The sequence below is a fragment of the Nerophis lumbriciformis genome, linkage group LG05 (genome assembly GCF_033978685.3).
Source record: "Nerophis lumbriciformis linkage group LG05, RoL_Nlum_v2.1, whole genome shotgun sequence".
In the NCBI taxonomy this organism is placed as follows: Eukaryota; Metazoa; Chordata; class Actinopteri; order Syngnathiformes; family Syngnathidae; genus Nerophis; species Nerophis lumbriciformis.
Window position 1 is genome coordinate 33,224,853 of NC_084552.2, and position 16,500 is coordinate 33,241,352.

General features: G+C 43.2%; 1 protein-coding gene across 2 annotated transcripts; it reads right to left on the reverse strand.

Annotated features, from left to right (window-relative positions):
• Positions 1-7,093: 7,093 nt before the first annotated feature.
• On the reverse strand, positions 7,094-15,691 carry LOC133605756 (carbohydrate sulfotransferase 12-like). Of its 2 annotated transcripts, none has more exons than XM_061959048.1 (6): positions 15,638-15,691; positions 15,436-15,551; positions 15,079-15,251; positions 13,717-13,860; positions 8,983-9,287; positions 7,094-8,900 (listed from the first exon to the last, which is right to left on the reverse strand). In XM_061959048.1, exons 2-6 carry the CDS (start codon positions 15,548-15,550, stop codon positions 8,654-8,656), a joined length of 984 nt encoding a protein of 327 aa, XP_061815032.1. In that variant the 5' UTR covers position 15,551; positions 15,638-15,691; the 3' UTR covers positions 7,094-8,653. The 2 variants fall into 2 exon arrangements, with proteins under 2 accessions (XP_061815032.1, XP_061815031.1); XM_061959047.1 differs by having other exon boundaries at positions 15,079-15,254.
• Between the last annotated feature and the right edge of the window lie 809 nt (positions 15,692-16,500).

Genomic DNA, 16,500 nt, shown 5'->3' on the forward strand with positions numbered 1-16,500 from the left:
TCCAAGGTAACAAAAGTCACTGGTCAATCCCAAGTTCTTTCAGATGACATATATGTTGAGTAAGAAGGACCATCAAGACAGAATAGGAATATCATCAAGTTTTACTAAAGCTTTAGGAGACCAGCCTTACAATGCGGTAATACCAGCATCTAGAAGCGGTCTGAAAATCCAACGGGAAGAGACAACTCATTGAATACGAAAAAAGCCCCCACCCTGCCCAGAAAGGAATACAGCCTCTTTGTTCTAATACAGATGAGGTAAGAAGGAAGTATGTCATACTCCCAACACACATTCCAACGCCTTCAAGGTATGGCACACAGTTTACTTGCGGACATAAAATACAAGAATAAAGTGTACACATGGGAAAATATTAGCTGCTTTAAACATGACCATGAAAAAAGAAAGAACTCTTAAAAATATATACATTCTTCACAGGGGTCAGAGGACGTCACGATGGGAACGCTTCTGCCCTCTGTCATACTGGAAATGTGCAACAATTAGATGGAGATGTGCTGTCTATCATTGACAATCCCTTTGTAAGACATGAACACATGTTTGTTTTTTTCATGCATTTTAAGTCGTAAATAAATAGATAAAAAGTTTGCTAACAATTGAGTCAAAGGGGGCTCTCTATTCCGCCCAAAAAGCCTTCTAAATAACCAATCCGAAACCCAGCAACAATACTCTATTTACATATCATGACTTGAATATTAACAGAATATTAGCAAATTGTTAATAGTAATACCAGCGCTGGGAGAGTGAACCAAGCTGTCTAAAGTCAGTTTAGTATCCGTCTCTGATGACCTGAAGTGCAGAAATGACCGTTAGATTGGTAATGGCGTGGGGCAGTTATCTCCACGGGGCTCCACCCTCTGCAGGTTGGTAGAAACAGGTACAGACCCATCGGGCACTTCAGGGTGTCATCATCATTTCTACCAAATAAGATCAAGATCTGATTTTGTGGAGCAGAGTTAACCTTCTGTGTTTTGTGGCGAACCATCAGAGCAATGCTTGGCGTCATGCCACGCCCACATCTTATGGCATAGGCAAAATTTGTTCACAACATATCATCACTTCTATGTGTGCTATCTGTAATTTTAACTGCGACTCATTTGGTCAAAGTCCCGAGGAGGAGTTTGTTAAAGTACCGTATTTTCCGCACTATAAGGCGCACCGGATTATTAGCCGCACCTTCAATGAATTGCATATTTCATAACTTTGTCCACCAATAAGCCGCCCCGGATTATAAGCCGCGCCTACGCTGCGCTAAAGGGAATGTCAAAAAAACAGTCAGATAGTTCAGTCAAACTTTAATAATATATTGAAAACCAGCGTTCTAACAACTCTGTCCCAAAATGTACGCAAATGTGCAATCACAAACATAGTAAAATTCAAAATGGTGTAGAGCAATAGCAACATAATGTTGCTCGAACGTTAATGTCACAACACACAAAATAAACATAGCGCTCACCTTCTGAAGTTATTCTTCATTCGTAAATCCTTCGAATTCTTCGTCTTCGGTGTCCGAATTGAAAAGTTGCGCAAGCGTGGGATCCAAAATGGCCGGTTCCGTCTCGTCGAAGTCATCGGAGTCAGTGTCGCTGTTGTTGTCCAGTAGTTCTGTGAATCCTGCCTTCCGGAAAGCTCGGACCACAGTTGTGACCGAAATATCTGCCCAGGCATTTACGATCCACTGGCAAATGTTGGCGTATGTCGTCCGGCGCTGTCTGCCTGTTTTAGTGAAGGTGTGTTCGCCTTCGGTCATCCATTGTTCCCACGCCGTTCGCAGTCGTGATTTGAATGCCCTGTTGACACCAATATCCAGCGGTTGGAGTTCTTTGGTTAATCCACCCGGAATGACGGCGAGTGTTGTATTTGTGTGCTTCACTTGTTTTTTGACACCATCTGTGATGTGGGCGCGCATAGAGTCGTATATCAACATGGACGGAGCTGTGTGAAAAAAGCCACCCGGCCTCTTCGCGTAAACTTCCCTTAACCACTCGCTCATCTTTTCTTCATCCATCCATCCCTTCGAGTTAGCTTTTATGATGACGCCGGCTGGAAAGGTCTCTTTTGGCAAGGTCTTCCTTTTGAATATCACCATGGGAGGAAGTTTCTGGCCATTAGCATGGCAAGCTAGAACCACAGTGAAGGACGACTTCTCATTCCCTGTGGTGCGAATATTCACCGTACGTGCATTTTGTAGTCTGGTCTTTACAGATGTAAACACACAAAGGAAATGAAACGAAATATCCGCGCGCTTCTTTTTCTTCCGGGGGCGGGTGGTAGCTTACAGTAGAAGAAGAAGCGCTTCCTGTTCTATGGGGGCGGGTGCTTACCTTGGCGGTTGCTTGCGTAGAAGAAGAAGCGCTTCCTGTTCTACCGGGAAAAAAGATGGCGGCTGTTTACCGAAGTTGCGAGATCGAAACTTTATGAAAATGAATCGTAATATTAATCCATATATAAAGCGCACCGGGTTATAAGGCGCACTGTCAGCTTTTGAGAAAATTTGTGGTTTTTAGGTGCGCCTTATAGTGCGGAAAATACGGTAGGCCCCCTAGCACGTCTGCTGAGCTTCACCCCTTACGGTATCTTCATATGTTAATCCCAGCACATAGCTCACATTCAAACACATAGTAGCATACACACCCTACGTATTCATTAAGCACTCAATGAATACATTGAGTTTGAGCTTCTGCTGTTGTGCCGTCTCCTTCCCCTCGTACCAGTCTTAACAGTACGTTCCGACCAAGATGGAACCAGACGACACAACAAAGTCCCCGGCCGGTCCTCTAGCCCGGGCTTCCCCTCCTACTGACCTGTCTGCCATCCAGTCTGTCCTTCGACAACATCAGACCCGATTTTCCACCCTGGAGGACAAACTGGACGTCACTTTCGCTAACCTATTGTCAAGGCTAGACACCCTCAGTCCTGATCAGGTGACACCCCCCACGCCTGCCTTGAGCACGCCAGAGACCCAATTCACCGGAGGACCGTCTCCCCTTCGTGAACCCAAGATAGCCAGTCCTAAAATTTTTGAGGGAGATTTTGAACTATGTCGTGGCTTTCTGGTCCAATGCAAGTTTATTTTTCAACACCAACCGTCTCGCTATGCTAACGATGGGGCCAAGATAGCCTTTATGTTTCCCTATTTTCAGGACCTGCTCTTAAGTGGGCCACTTCCGCCCTTAACAAGACTTTGGGGTTGAATTCTAATTATGTTGCATTCCGCGAAGAATTTTGGCCGTTTTTGATCGTCCTGCAGATGGTAGAGACGCTGCCTCCAGACTTCATTCTCTCCGACTGGGTCCCCGATCCGTGGCCAATTACACTCTGGAGTTCCGCACCTTGGCGGCTGTTTAGACTGTTAAAGAAATCCTTGGGGTCCGCAGGAAAGGAAGGGGGTTAGTTTATTTAGTCAATTGGGAGGGTTATGGGCCTGAGGATAGGTCTTGGATCCCTGCCTCCTACCTTGCCGATCCTTCACTACTGGAGGAATTCTATCGAGCCAATCCAGGAGCTCTTCAGCGCTCGTCGGGGGCCTCGCATAAGGGAGGGGGGCACTGTTACAGCACATGCGCAGTCCGCTTTTCCCTCTTCTGCAGGAGCACTCAGCAGCTCCACTGTGAGTGCTTCTGGACACGCCCCCACACGCGCTGCGCAGACCACGCCCACACGCCGCCGCAGCCGGCGGCAATTTTCAATAAGCACAGCTGGCAGTGATTACAGACGACAGGATAAAGAGACTCGCCGCTGACTACTCGTCGTCGGAACGTCGCTTTGTTCGCAGTAAGCTTCACGTCTCTGACTTCCCACCAGTATTACCGCTCTTAGCTTGTGTCCTTGTGTCCTGGTCTGATCATCTTCATCTCCCCTTTTCTTCTACAGTCCCGTGTCTCAGTATCCATTCCTAACTACCGGCCGGTGTCCCACCTTCCGTTTATCTTGAAAATCCTTGAAAAAATTGTCGCACAGCAGCTAAATGAACACTATAGTGTCTAACAATCTCTGTGAACCTTTTCAATCTGGTTTCAGGGCAAATCACTCTACGGAGACAGCCCTCGCAAAAATGACTAATGATCTACTGCTAACAATGGATTCTGATGCGTCATCTATGTTGCTGCTTCTTGATCTTAGCGCTGCTTTCGATACCGTCGATCATAAAATTTTATTAGAGCGTATCAAAACACGTATTGGTATGTCAGACTTAGCCTTGTCGTGGTTTAACTCTTATCTTACTGACAGGATGCAGTGCGTCTCCCATAACAATGTGACCTCGGACTATGTTAAGGTAACGTGCGGAGTCCCCCAGGGTTCGGTTCTTGGCCCTGCACTCTTTAGCAGTTACATGCTGCCGCTAGGCGACATCATACGCAAATACGGTGTTAGCTTTCATTGTTATGCTGATGACACCCAACTCTACATGCCCCTAAAGCTGACCAACACGCCGGATTGTAGTCAGCTGGAGGCGTGTCTTAATGAAATTAAACAATGGATGTCCGCTAACTTCTTGCAACTCAACGCCAAGAAAACGGAAATGCTGATTATCGGTCCTGCTAAACACCGACATTTATTTAATAATACCACCTTAACATTTGACGACCAAACAATTACACAAAGTGACTTGGCAAAGAATCTGGGTATTATCTTCGACCAAACTCTCTCGCTTGAGTCACACATTCAGAGTGTTACTAAAACGGCCTTCTTTCATCTCCGTAATATCGCTAAAATTCGTTCCATTTTGTCCACTAGCGACGCTGAGATCATTATTCATGCGTTCGTTACGTCTCGTCTCGATTACTGTAACGTATTATTTTCGGGTCTCCCTATGTCTAGCATTAAAAGATTACAGTTGGTACAAAATGCGGCTGCTAGACTTTTGACAAGAACAAGAAAGTTTGATCATATTACGCCTATACTGGCTCACCTGCACTGGCTTCCTGTGCACTTAAGATGCGACTTTAAGGTTTTACTACTTACGTATAAAATACTACACGGTCTAGCTCCATCCTATCTTGCCGATTGTATTGTGCCATATGTCCCGGCAAAAAATCTGCGTTCAAAGAACTCCGGCTTATTAGTGATTCCCAGAGCCCCAAAAAAGTCTGCGGGCTATAGAGCGTTTTCTATTCGGGCTCCAGTACTATGGAATGCCCTCCCGGTAACAGTTAGAGATGCTACCTCAGTAGAAGCATTTAAGTCCCATCTTAAAACTCATTTGTATACTCTGGCCTTTGAATAGCCCCCTTTTTTTAGACCAGTTGATCTGCCGTTTCTTTTCTTTTCTCCTCTGCTCCCCCCTATCCCTTATGGAGGGGGAGACACACAGGTCCGGTGGCCATGGATCGGGTGCTGGCTGTCCGGGGTCGGGACCCGGGGTGGACCGCTCGCCTGTGTATCGGTTGGGAACATCTCTGCGCTGCTGACCCGTCTCCTCTCGGGATGGTTTCCTGCTGACCCCACTGTGGACTGGACTCTTACTGTTATGCTGGATCCACTATGGACTGTACTCTCACAATATTATGTTGGACCCACTCGACATCCATTGCATTCGGTCTCCCTAGAGGGGGGGGTTATCCACATATGCGGTCCTCTCCAAGGTTTCTCATAGTCATTCACATCGACGTCCCACTGGGGTGAGTTTTTCCTTGCCCTTATGTGGGCTCGGTACCGAGGATGTCGTTGTGGCTTGTGCAGCTCTTTGAGACATTTGTGATTTAGGGCTATATAAATAAACATTGATTGATTGATTGATTGATACACAGTGCTTCCAGGAAGTACTCACATCGCTTTACAAAGCAAACTGGCCGGCATGCATAAAACGGCAATGAAAATCGTAGGGAGGAAAGAATATGACTCTATACAGAGCATCTATGAGCAGGCAGTTAGGAAAAAAGCTAAGAAAATTATTTCCAACTCACAACACCCACTCTTTCCTGAATATGGAACCCTGCCATCAGGGAGAAGACTCCGGGTCCCACTATGCAAATCTAACCGCCTTAAATTATCATTTGTCCCAGCCTCCATTAAGCTGACCAACAATGTGCAATAGAATTTTAATACATAGGTTAGCACTTTTTTAGCACATAGCACTTTAGAACTAAGCACTTTAGCACACAGCACTTTATCCATGAGCTCTAGTGCAATGCACATTGGTACTTTATCTTTATCTCCATACTGTAGATTTTATGCCTACATCAAAGTGCCACCTATGTCTATCAAGCTCCATGTTCTGATGTTTAAATGTTAGTTGTATGGTTGTGGTTGTGTCTGTGCTTGTGTTTTTGTTCTGTTGTTTTTGGGTATGTTAAGAAAGCAATGATGCACTGTGCCCAAGACAAATTTCCCCGTGGGGACAATAAAGTTGAACCTTGAACCTTGAACCTTGAACCTTGAACCTTTACTTCTTCCACATTTTGTTGTGTTACAACTTAATTCCATGGAATAAATTCATTTTTGTCCTCAAAATTCTCAAAAAAGACATCCTGAATGAAAACCAATGGTTCCCATTCAATCTGATGGAGCTTGAGAGTTGCTGCAAAGAGGGATGGGCAAAGAGGACGGCAAAACTGCTAAAAAATAGGTGTGCCAACTTGTGGCATCCTATTCAAAAATATATGAGGCTGTAATTGCAGCCAAAGGTATTGAGTAAAGGGTCTGAATACATATGTGATGTTTTTGTAGTTTTTTAGTTTTGATTAATTTGCAACGTATTTTATATAAACCTTTTCACATTGTCATTATGGGGTATTGTGTGTAGAAGTTTGAGGACAAAAATAAACATTTTCCATTTTGGAATAGGGCTGTGACATAACAAAATGTGGAAAAAGTGAAGTGCTGTGAATACTTTTCGGATACACTGTAAAATATCTGGAATGACTGGAGGGAGCAAAACTCTCCATTTCCAAAACCGAAGACAAACTATAACAAATGTCTTTGATGGAGCAGAGCTTGATTGTGAGAGACTGCATTTTTATATGAACGTTGAGAACATTTCACCCTGCAGGGTAGTTTATACAAATCAGGCTGATGAAGTATAAATGAGTGGTAGAGTATATTTCTGCGCTGATGCCTTGCAAATAAACGGACAATATTAGGTCATATTTCTTTTACTAACATGTAAGTGATTAAAATACAAAGCAATAAGATACTAAATGATGTGATTTAAAAACAAACGTCTACCGAGTTTCCCATAAAAAGTCAAGCTTTTATCAACAGTGTCTAACAGTCAAGAAGTTGCCCCCTCAGTTAATGATGAATTGATTTAAGTTCCTTATGCAATGTTTGAGCTATAAATAACAATATATAAGTAATAAATGTCAGTGTTTATCTCACAGAGGCTAATAACGAAAATAGCGTGTCTCACTGACTATATAGCTATATACTATTGACTGGCGGTATAGCTCGGTTGGTAGAGTGGCCGTGCCAGCAACTTGAGGGTTCCAGGTTCGATCCCCACTTCCGCCATCCTAGTCACATCCATCCCAGTAAACAAACTACAGACTTTATAAACAAATTGTGACAACGTTCACGACTTATCACCTGCTGCATGTTTCCTCACCTCAGTAACTCTCAGTCACAGCTGATGGATGCTGTGATGAGAAGAAAAAAGCAACATCAAATGGTTTTCTTCTTTGCTGTATACTTTTAGTGGAAGACAAATGTGTCTGTCTCCAATATTGTCCACACCTGTCGCCATCTTAAACGCACGCCGAGACACCACAGAATTTAAGGGAGGGAAAATGAAGTTGAACCAAGAGCTCGGCTCTGTTTACTCCAAGAGTAAATCTCAGTAGCAAAGTCCGTGTTGTGTTCCACCATGTATTTTCCAAGCCAAATGATGCTAGTGCGGATGCGCCAGCAGTGCTGTGACTCTTTTTCCAGGAAGTTAAAAGTTAAAGTTAAAGTACCAATGATTGTCACACACACACTAGGTGTGGCAAAATTATTCTCTGTATTCGACCCATCACCCTTGATCACCCCCTATGAGATGAGGGGAGTAGTAACCAGTGTTGCTTAAAATGCATTAATAAATGACGGTTTTTCAGTAATTGAATATTCAAACGGTATTACCAACCGTCGGGCGGGTAAAAAGGCGAGATGCCCCGCCCCGAGGGGCCCAGCGACTCAAATTAAAAATGTAAACTATTACTAACCGTCGGGAATTTTACCGCGGTTTATCATTATACCGTTTACTGTAAATCCCTACTTGTAAATAAACATTAGCAACAGTCAGTCCCCTGGCATTGCACCGAAGAACTGAAAAATGAGAAGAACCGCTTTACGGTCAGCTCTACGGCAAATATGAGTGAGGAGATTCCGACTGGTGTGCTCACTGGCAAATTTCACTTCAAAATACAGCCTGGCTGAACTTTAAATAAAACTGTTGCCACTTTTTGTGCAAATAAACTATGCACTTTCAAGTAAAACATTTAAAATATGTTCTTGTATGAATTTCATGTGTGTCAAAATGCAAAAGTGTAAATATTCTGATTTAAATAGTGTATTTGTTTAGCATCACTAGTTTTAATGTAATCGGAAGTTATCTATGAAGGTTTGAACCAAATTAGGATTACTACATTGGTGGAGGACTGTGCTCCATGTTGAACGTCCTCAAGAGTTTACCAAGTAGCCCCCAAAAAAGGCTCCTCCTCTATTGTGTGACGTTGAGTAAAGTGTAAGGTGGTTCGTAGCCAAACAGCTCATAGTCCTTCTGATAGAGCTCGTAAAGCTTTCTCCTGTCCTCCAGGGGCACTTCTTTAAACCACTTCGACAATGATGCATGAGACGACACATTTTTGTAGGCCGGGGGAAACTTGATGAGCTTCTCCATGTTCAAGGACGTTAGCAGTTCCAGGGCGTCTTCATCAAGCGTCTCCTGATGCCCGATAAAGTCGTACCTGAGCAGAACACGTCAACGTTAAACTGGGTTTATTTCTCAGCACTGGAAATGATGGAGAAGATGAAGAATATGCAGCTTACTCGATGTAGCAGGGTTGACACGTGAGATGAAACTGCTTCCAGTGAATGTCAAACAAACGCCTGTTCCTCTCTGGGTCCAGCAGGTGCTGGACAAAATGGTAGAAGGTGGGCTGGATGCCTAACGCAACCGCCTCCTTCACAGTCGGCGGGGTGTCAGACAGGTTGCCGTAGCGATGCAGAAGGCCTCGGCTTATACGTTGGTAATAGTTTTGATTCAACGACAGGAATTTGTCCCGGAAGGCTGAGATGAGGCGCACAAAGGGTTCACGGACAAACATGAACTTGGTGTAGTGCTTCAACTTGGCCTGCAAGCAAGGTAAGTTATTTGCATCATCTCTATTGTCAATGTGGTTGTGTTCTTGTTACGTGCACCTGACGACATTTACTAAATTAGTGGTTCTCAAACACTAGTGGTTCCGCGGGCTCTACCTAGTGGTATGCTAAAGAATCACTACAATAAATATTGTAATGTAACAGTTTTCCATCAATATTCTACCGCTTGTCCCTCTTGGGGTCATGGTGGTGCTGGAGCCTTTTGCAGCTGCACTCGGGTGGAAGGTGGGGTACACCCTGGACAAGTCGCCACCTCATCGCAGGGCCAACACAGATGGACAGACAACATTCACACTCACATTCACACACTCGGGACCATTTAGTGTTGCCAATCAGCCTATTGCCAGGTGCATGTCTTTTGAGGTGGGGAAAAGCCGTAGTACCCGGAGGGAACCCATGCAGTCACGAGGAGAACATGCAAACATGCAAACTTCACACAGGAAGACCCCGAGCCCGGGGATCTAACACAGGCACCAGCACTAACCCCTGTTTTCACCGTGCTGTAACATAAAACTGTAACAATTTTATTTCCCTAGATTCAAACACAGTGTTGCTGTTCAAACTGTGTGTAATGTTACAACATACTTTGTTTTTAGTGAACACTTAGGCCTACTACGCTACTGTATTTTGATGTTGGTCATTATGGTAGCACTTGGAAAGCCACGTATTTTCTGAGGTGGTACTTGATGAAGAAAATTTGAGAACCACTGCACAGATCTATTCTAATGATGTGTTGGGAGGATCGCTTTCTGAATGTTCTGAATCTTTTTCAACGCTAATGTCATGCCACAGAAAACGTTGATGGAGGGTTTTGAAGTTGTCTTAGGCCCCTTTTACACTAAGGTTATCGGGGCTATATCCCACCTAACCTTATCCTTGTCCACACACCATACTTGCCAACCTTGAGACCTCCGATTTCGGGAGGTGGGGGTGTGGGGTGGGGGGCATGGTCGGGGGGGGGGGGGGGGGGGGGGGGGGGGGGGCGTGGTTGGGGGCGTGGTTAAGGTATATATATATAAGAAATACTTGACTTTCAGTGAATTCTAGCTATAAATATATATATATATATATATATATATATATATATACATACATACATACATACATACATACATATATATATATATATATATATATATATATATATATATATATATATATATATATATATATATATATATATGTATGTGTGGGAAAAAATCACAAGACTATTTCATCTCTACAGGCCTGTTTCATGAGGGGGGGTACCCTCAATCGTCAGGAGATTTTAATGGGAGCATTCGCATACCATGGTTTATATAGGGCACAGAGTGGGTGGGTACAGGCTGGCCTAGGGGCGTGGTGATTGGCTCATGTGTTACCTAGGAGGTGTTTCCGTCTATGGCGGCATGCTGTTACAATTTCGCTGCGCTTGTTGAGGGATGACAGGTCTGGACGGTAAATAATAAACAGTTTCTCTTTCAAGCATAGGTTGCATCTTTTATTACCACTATTGTAAGGTGTGCTGGATGCAAGAATTTGCCATGTTATTGAATATTCAACATTATTGTCTTTGAGGTCCCAAATGTGTTTGCTGAGTTCTGTGGTATTTCGCAGGTTTTTGTTCCTGAAAGAAGCCTTGTGATTGTTCCATCTGGTTTTGAATTCTCCCTCGGTTAATCCTACATATGTGTCGGATGTGTTAATGTCCTTGCGTATTACCTTAGATATATATATATATATATATATATATATATATATATATATATATATATATATATATATATATATATATATATATATATATATATATATATATATATATATATATATATATAAAAATAAATAAATGAAATACTTGAATTTCAGTGTTCATTTATTTACACATATACACACACATAACACTCATCTACTCATTGTTGAGTTAAGGGTTGAATTGTCCATCCTTGTTCTATTCTCTGTCACTATTTCAGGACACACACATTATACAAATATACATTATAAAATCAATAAGAAAACGGGAGCTCTAATTTGGGAGTCTGAATTAGGATCAGAAGTTCCTATATAAACATTGCGCACTCACGTCGTTGTATTGATTACTGCAGCTGTGCACTGGATTCATTCACAAATACAAACTACAACTCACAAACACTTTAGAGTTAGGCTCCATCATCAGAATGTGTACTTAAACTTATAAAGATCACATGGATATTATTCAGTGAGTTGATTCACCAAAACTAACCTGTTATACAGGAGGAAAAAGCACACAGGACGTTTCAATTGTTCACAGACTGGTCGCGCTCATCAGAATGACAAGACACTTCCGGTCTGCAGGTGATATCATTCAATTGGGAAGAAACGCCCTACTGTCCCCTACTGACCAATGTGAATACTGATAAATCTGTAATGACAGCTCCAAAAACGAATTCAAACCACAAAATAAAATAAATAAATCAACACAAAAATGTGACACATTATGGGTGGGTCACATATGCATGTACAGTAGATGGCAGTATTGTCCTGTTTAAAAGTGTCACAACATTGCTGTTTACGGCAGACGAACTGCTTTACGGGGGACGAAAACTTGACTGCTGTTGTTGTGTGTTGTTACCGCGCTGGGAGGACGTTAATGAAACTGCCTAGCAATAAACACACATAAGAAACCAAGAACTCGCCCTCGATCATTAGCTGTTTATATGGTGGGAAAGCGGACGTGAGAACAGGCTGTCAACACGTCACTCAGGTCCGCATGGAGCTGGAGGGGGCGTGGCCTCCAGCTCCGCCTGAATTTCGGGAGATTTTCGGGAGAAAATTTGTCCCGGGAGGTTTTCGGGAGAGGCGCTGAATTTCGGGAGTCTCCCGGAAAATTCGGGAGGGTTGGCAAGTATGCCACACACACACACAATGGCACCGTCTAAGACCCCCTGCCCCCTCCGTCCGCCGGCGCAACGCGACCTAGTACGCATGCGTGAAAAAAAAAATACTGGATACTGGACACTGCAGGTGACGTTTCCTATCTTCCTGTTTTTTCTTGTAAGAGAATTAGGTACTAATTAATTATAGATACAAACAAGCAAGTAAACAACAATTAAGAAATAATAAAGTGCAAGCAACACTTTAGGTTGAATTAACAAGAAGAAACCTTTTCTGCGCATAATTTCACTATTCAAGCAAATTTCAGTAAAACTACAGTAACCAACATTTTAACAGTAGATTTACCTGCTAAATCAAGTTTGCCGAACTGGCCATACATGATCTTTTCTCCGCCCTGGCATCGCCAATAAAAGGACAGTGTCCCAGGTGTGCGGATGTATGCCCCTTCATCCCTGTTGATGGTGTTGGCCCCTCGCTTCCTAATTTCCATAGCCTTCTTCTTTCATCTCTTGTATTTATTTGTTTCTCATGAAATGACTTCTTCTTGGCTGCCGGTTGCATGTTGTGATGTTCCGGAAGCCGGTGCATCGCCGTGACTTGCTATGCTGTCACTTCCGTTTGGTCGGTCGCATCTTTTGTGACTTAAAGTTGTGTTGCGACTTCAAAATGTTGTGTTGTTTGTATTTGTTGACGCTTTTGCAATCGTGCTGTTGCAGAAAGTTTTTGTGTCGTGTTGTGATTAATGATATTGTCTTGTGGCGTTTGTTGTGACCTTTCTCGGCCACCGTAGCTATTTGCCTTTTTTCTTTTGAAGACGTCACGGACGGGCAAAATAAATTTAATGTTTAACGTTATTATTAAAAGTGCTAAACTTTATATAAAGTATGCCGTCCTTAAGCCCAATGTTTTCCTTTTCCTAGTATCGATAAAATAGATCGATTCCTGTTTAAAAACTATCTTGGATCGACAGCTATCTTTCGGAAGGTAAACTTGCCGAGCACAGATCAATATACTTGAACTTTAATATAAATCGATCAATCGTTACACTAATGTTCAGACAAAATTGGCCTATTTAAAATGTAAACACCACATGTCTGCACTACAACTCATCAAAACTAGTACTGGTACTAGAATTACACATCTTTTAAGGCTCAGATACTAATATTATGACAATGATGCAGCCCATGCATGGTATGAGGAAAAATAGTTCAGAGATTATTGTACATTCAGTAGACAAGAGAAGAGACTAAAATTACTGTAATGAGCGTAGATCAGAGAGACCACTAGAATATGTAACAACTATTGTAGGAACTTAATCCTGTGTTGGGAGGATCTCTTTCTGAGTGGAGCTCCTGTTTCAATATGGTGTTATGCCACAGCAGACATCATGATGCATATTGTATACTACTAATTAGGGTTGAAACTAAATTCAACGGGGCTTCTGCTGGTTGAATTTAAGTTGTGCACTCCATTTGAATTTGATTGCAGTTGAAAAGCTTCAGTGATAGAATGACATGAATTCCCACGACATGTGAACTGAATGCTCACCTCCATCTCGACTTTCGAGAAGCTGGCAAGGCTCCGCAGATTTCTTCGATTGTGGGCCTTTGTGGGAGATATGCTCATGAGATCAGGGTAGGGTTCGCCTTCTCTTAGTGCATTCATGAACCTCTTCCAATTAGTGCATGCCACCTGGAGAAAGGAAGAAGAAAAACTACAGCATACTTTTAGCACCAACAGGAGAATCATCTTGTTTAGCCGATCAGGGTTTTGGATGTCAAATCTTACTGTAGCAACAGGAGGTGGAGGTACGTAAAACTGAATTCAATTGGCGGTAACAAACAAACATGTGTGACCACATACCTGACTTACGATGTAGCCTAACGGGGCGTTCACACATTGCCAGTTTGGTTGCTGGCTCATTGCGTTTCTCAATGATGGCGGAAAGCTTTTTTCAACAAGTTTTAAACAAGCATCAAAAAGTAGCACAGAGGCCACAAAAAAGTGCCATAAGCTCTTGTTTGCGCAGCCCCGAAGGGCCGATCCCCGCATACCCATACTTGCCAACATTGAGACCTTCGAATTCGGGAAATTTGGGGGGCGGGGGGGTTAGGTGTGGGGGCGGCGGGTTGAGGTGGGCGGGGTTGGGGGGGGGGGGGGGGGGGGGTTTGATGGTAGCGGGGGTGTATATTGTCGCCCGGAAGAGTTAGGGATGCAAGGGATTCAGGGTATTTGTTCTGTTGTGTTTATGTTGTGTTACGGTGCGGATGTTCTCCCGAAATGTGTTTGTCATTCTTGTTTGGTGTGGGTTCACAGTGTGGCGAATATTTGTAACAGTGTTAAAGTTGTTTATACGGCCACCCTCAGTGTGACCTGTATGGCTGTTGATCAAGTACTGTATGTCTTGCAGTCACTTTCGTGTGTATGCAGACGCTGTGACTGGGCCGGCACGCTGTTTGTATGGTGAAAAAGCGGACGCGTCGACAGGTTATAGAGGACGCTAAAGGCAGTGCCATCACGGCACGCCCTTAATATTGTTGTCCGGGTGAAAATCGGGAGATATTCGGGAGAATGGTTGCCCCTGGAGATTTTTGGGAGGGGCACTGAAATTCGGGAGTCTCCCGGAAAAATCGGGAGGGTTGGCAAGTATGTGCATACCTCACTGACCTTTTAAAACACTACCACCCATTGTGCTTCCTCCCATTTTGTGACTCCAAACATTTAACTCCCATTACTAAATCCAAGCACCCTCTGGAACGCTTTTCCATCACATTTCTGTGCCTCTGAATCACTACAATCATCCATCTGGGCACACCCTTCTTACTACTAAACTAGGGTGACTGCATCTAGCCTGCTACATTATAGATAGAATAGTTGATCATGTTGGTGTGTTGTTTGTGTGCCCCTCACCTTATTTATAAAGCAGTAAATGACGCCATGTTCATCATCGACAAGGAGGTGATGTAGCGCTGCTTCGATACGTTTGTCCGAGCTTTGCTTATCTTGGGGATAGGCCTCCATGTTTTCTCTGCAGGCGTCTCTCAGCACCGTCTTCCTCAGCTCCTGCTCGCGGACCACCCTCCCTACTGGGAACCATGTACACACGCATGAGAGCAAAGATTGCTGTATTTAGGGATAATGCCAAAGCAAGTACTGCTATGTCAATACAGATGTCATCGGCAATAGACAACACAAATAAAAAGTCAGGTGGACCTTGTTCGTCACATTCAATTATGTGTGTAAAAATGAAAAGTCCAACATTCATACCTGTTGACATGTCCCCATTGTAATAGAATACCATCACACATAGGTATGTCACTAAAGTAAGGAGCAGCAAGACATAACTATTAGATATCCTTGTTGACAGCTTTTTACATGTCATCCTGTTAGGGAAGAAAAATGAGTTAAACCTACATAGCACCATTGTTTTTGTCCAGTACTTTTATTATAAAATAGTTGCAGGACTCACCTTACAGCGTTGTCACCTACCAGCACGTCGCTAACTTTGTGATCTCATTACCAGCCAATGTCTCACAAAAAGAAGTATGACAGACACAATCAAAGGTCAACCTGGCAGCTTTCCTGGGCTGACGCCCATTGGCCTCTCTAAGGAAAGTAACTATTGGCTGTCCTACAATTAGCTAGAAGTCATTACATGATGTCATCACTTTGTTTGCAAAATTAATTGCAATGGGCGCTGTAAAAGAGAGGAATAACGTGGGGAGAGATACAATGCCAATTTGAAAGTCTTTTTGTTTTCTTTAAATCAATTTTGTTGTGCATTTTTACACGTTAGAGTATTACATTTGATCAGAAGACTTGAGGGTTGTGACATCCACAAACAATCCTAAACTGGTTCATTAACATGAACAATGGGATTGGAACCAAGTCGCAGTTGTGAAACGTTTTGTCTTTTATTTTTATTTATCGCTGTGTTTCACAGGATGCAAACACAAGCCCCTTCTTTGTTACGCCACTGAGTGAGACGGCGAACAGGCACAAAGGGAGGGCCGCAGTAGAGTACACATTCAGTTCTTTATCTGACGTACAGATATCACTTTTTTATGGAGTATTAGTATGTTTTTTTAGGAATAACACAACTCAAGGTTGCTTAATTTACACCCGCACATTCCATTTGAATTTTGTACGCTCAAGGGTGTCGGTCTGTGTTTTTCTCTGCTCTGACTGCAGCTGGACTGCTGCACGAGGCTGCTGACCACCTGCGAGTGCTTAGCGATTGCAGAGAGGCTCACCTTTCATGTCTGCAAAACATCCAAAATAATCACTAGATTTGTCGCTCAGCTCTTTTGACAAAAAGAGACTATGCAACCT

Excerpts from the sequence above, each read along its gene's own strand:
- LOC133605756 (XM_061959047.1), bottom strand. The coding sequence starts at position 15,550 with ATGACATGTAAAAAGCTGTCAACAAGGATATCTAATAGTTATGTCTTG. Across the intron at positions 15,255-15,435 it reads CAATGGGGACATGTCAACAG|TAGGGAGGGTGGTCCGCGAG; the intron begins GTATGAATGTTG and ends CATGGTTCCCAG. Across the intron at positions 9,288-13,716 it reads TCTCGAAAGTCGAGATGGAG|GCCAAGTTGAAGCACTACAC; the intron begins GTGAGCATTCAG and ends CCTTGCTTGCAG.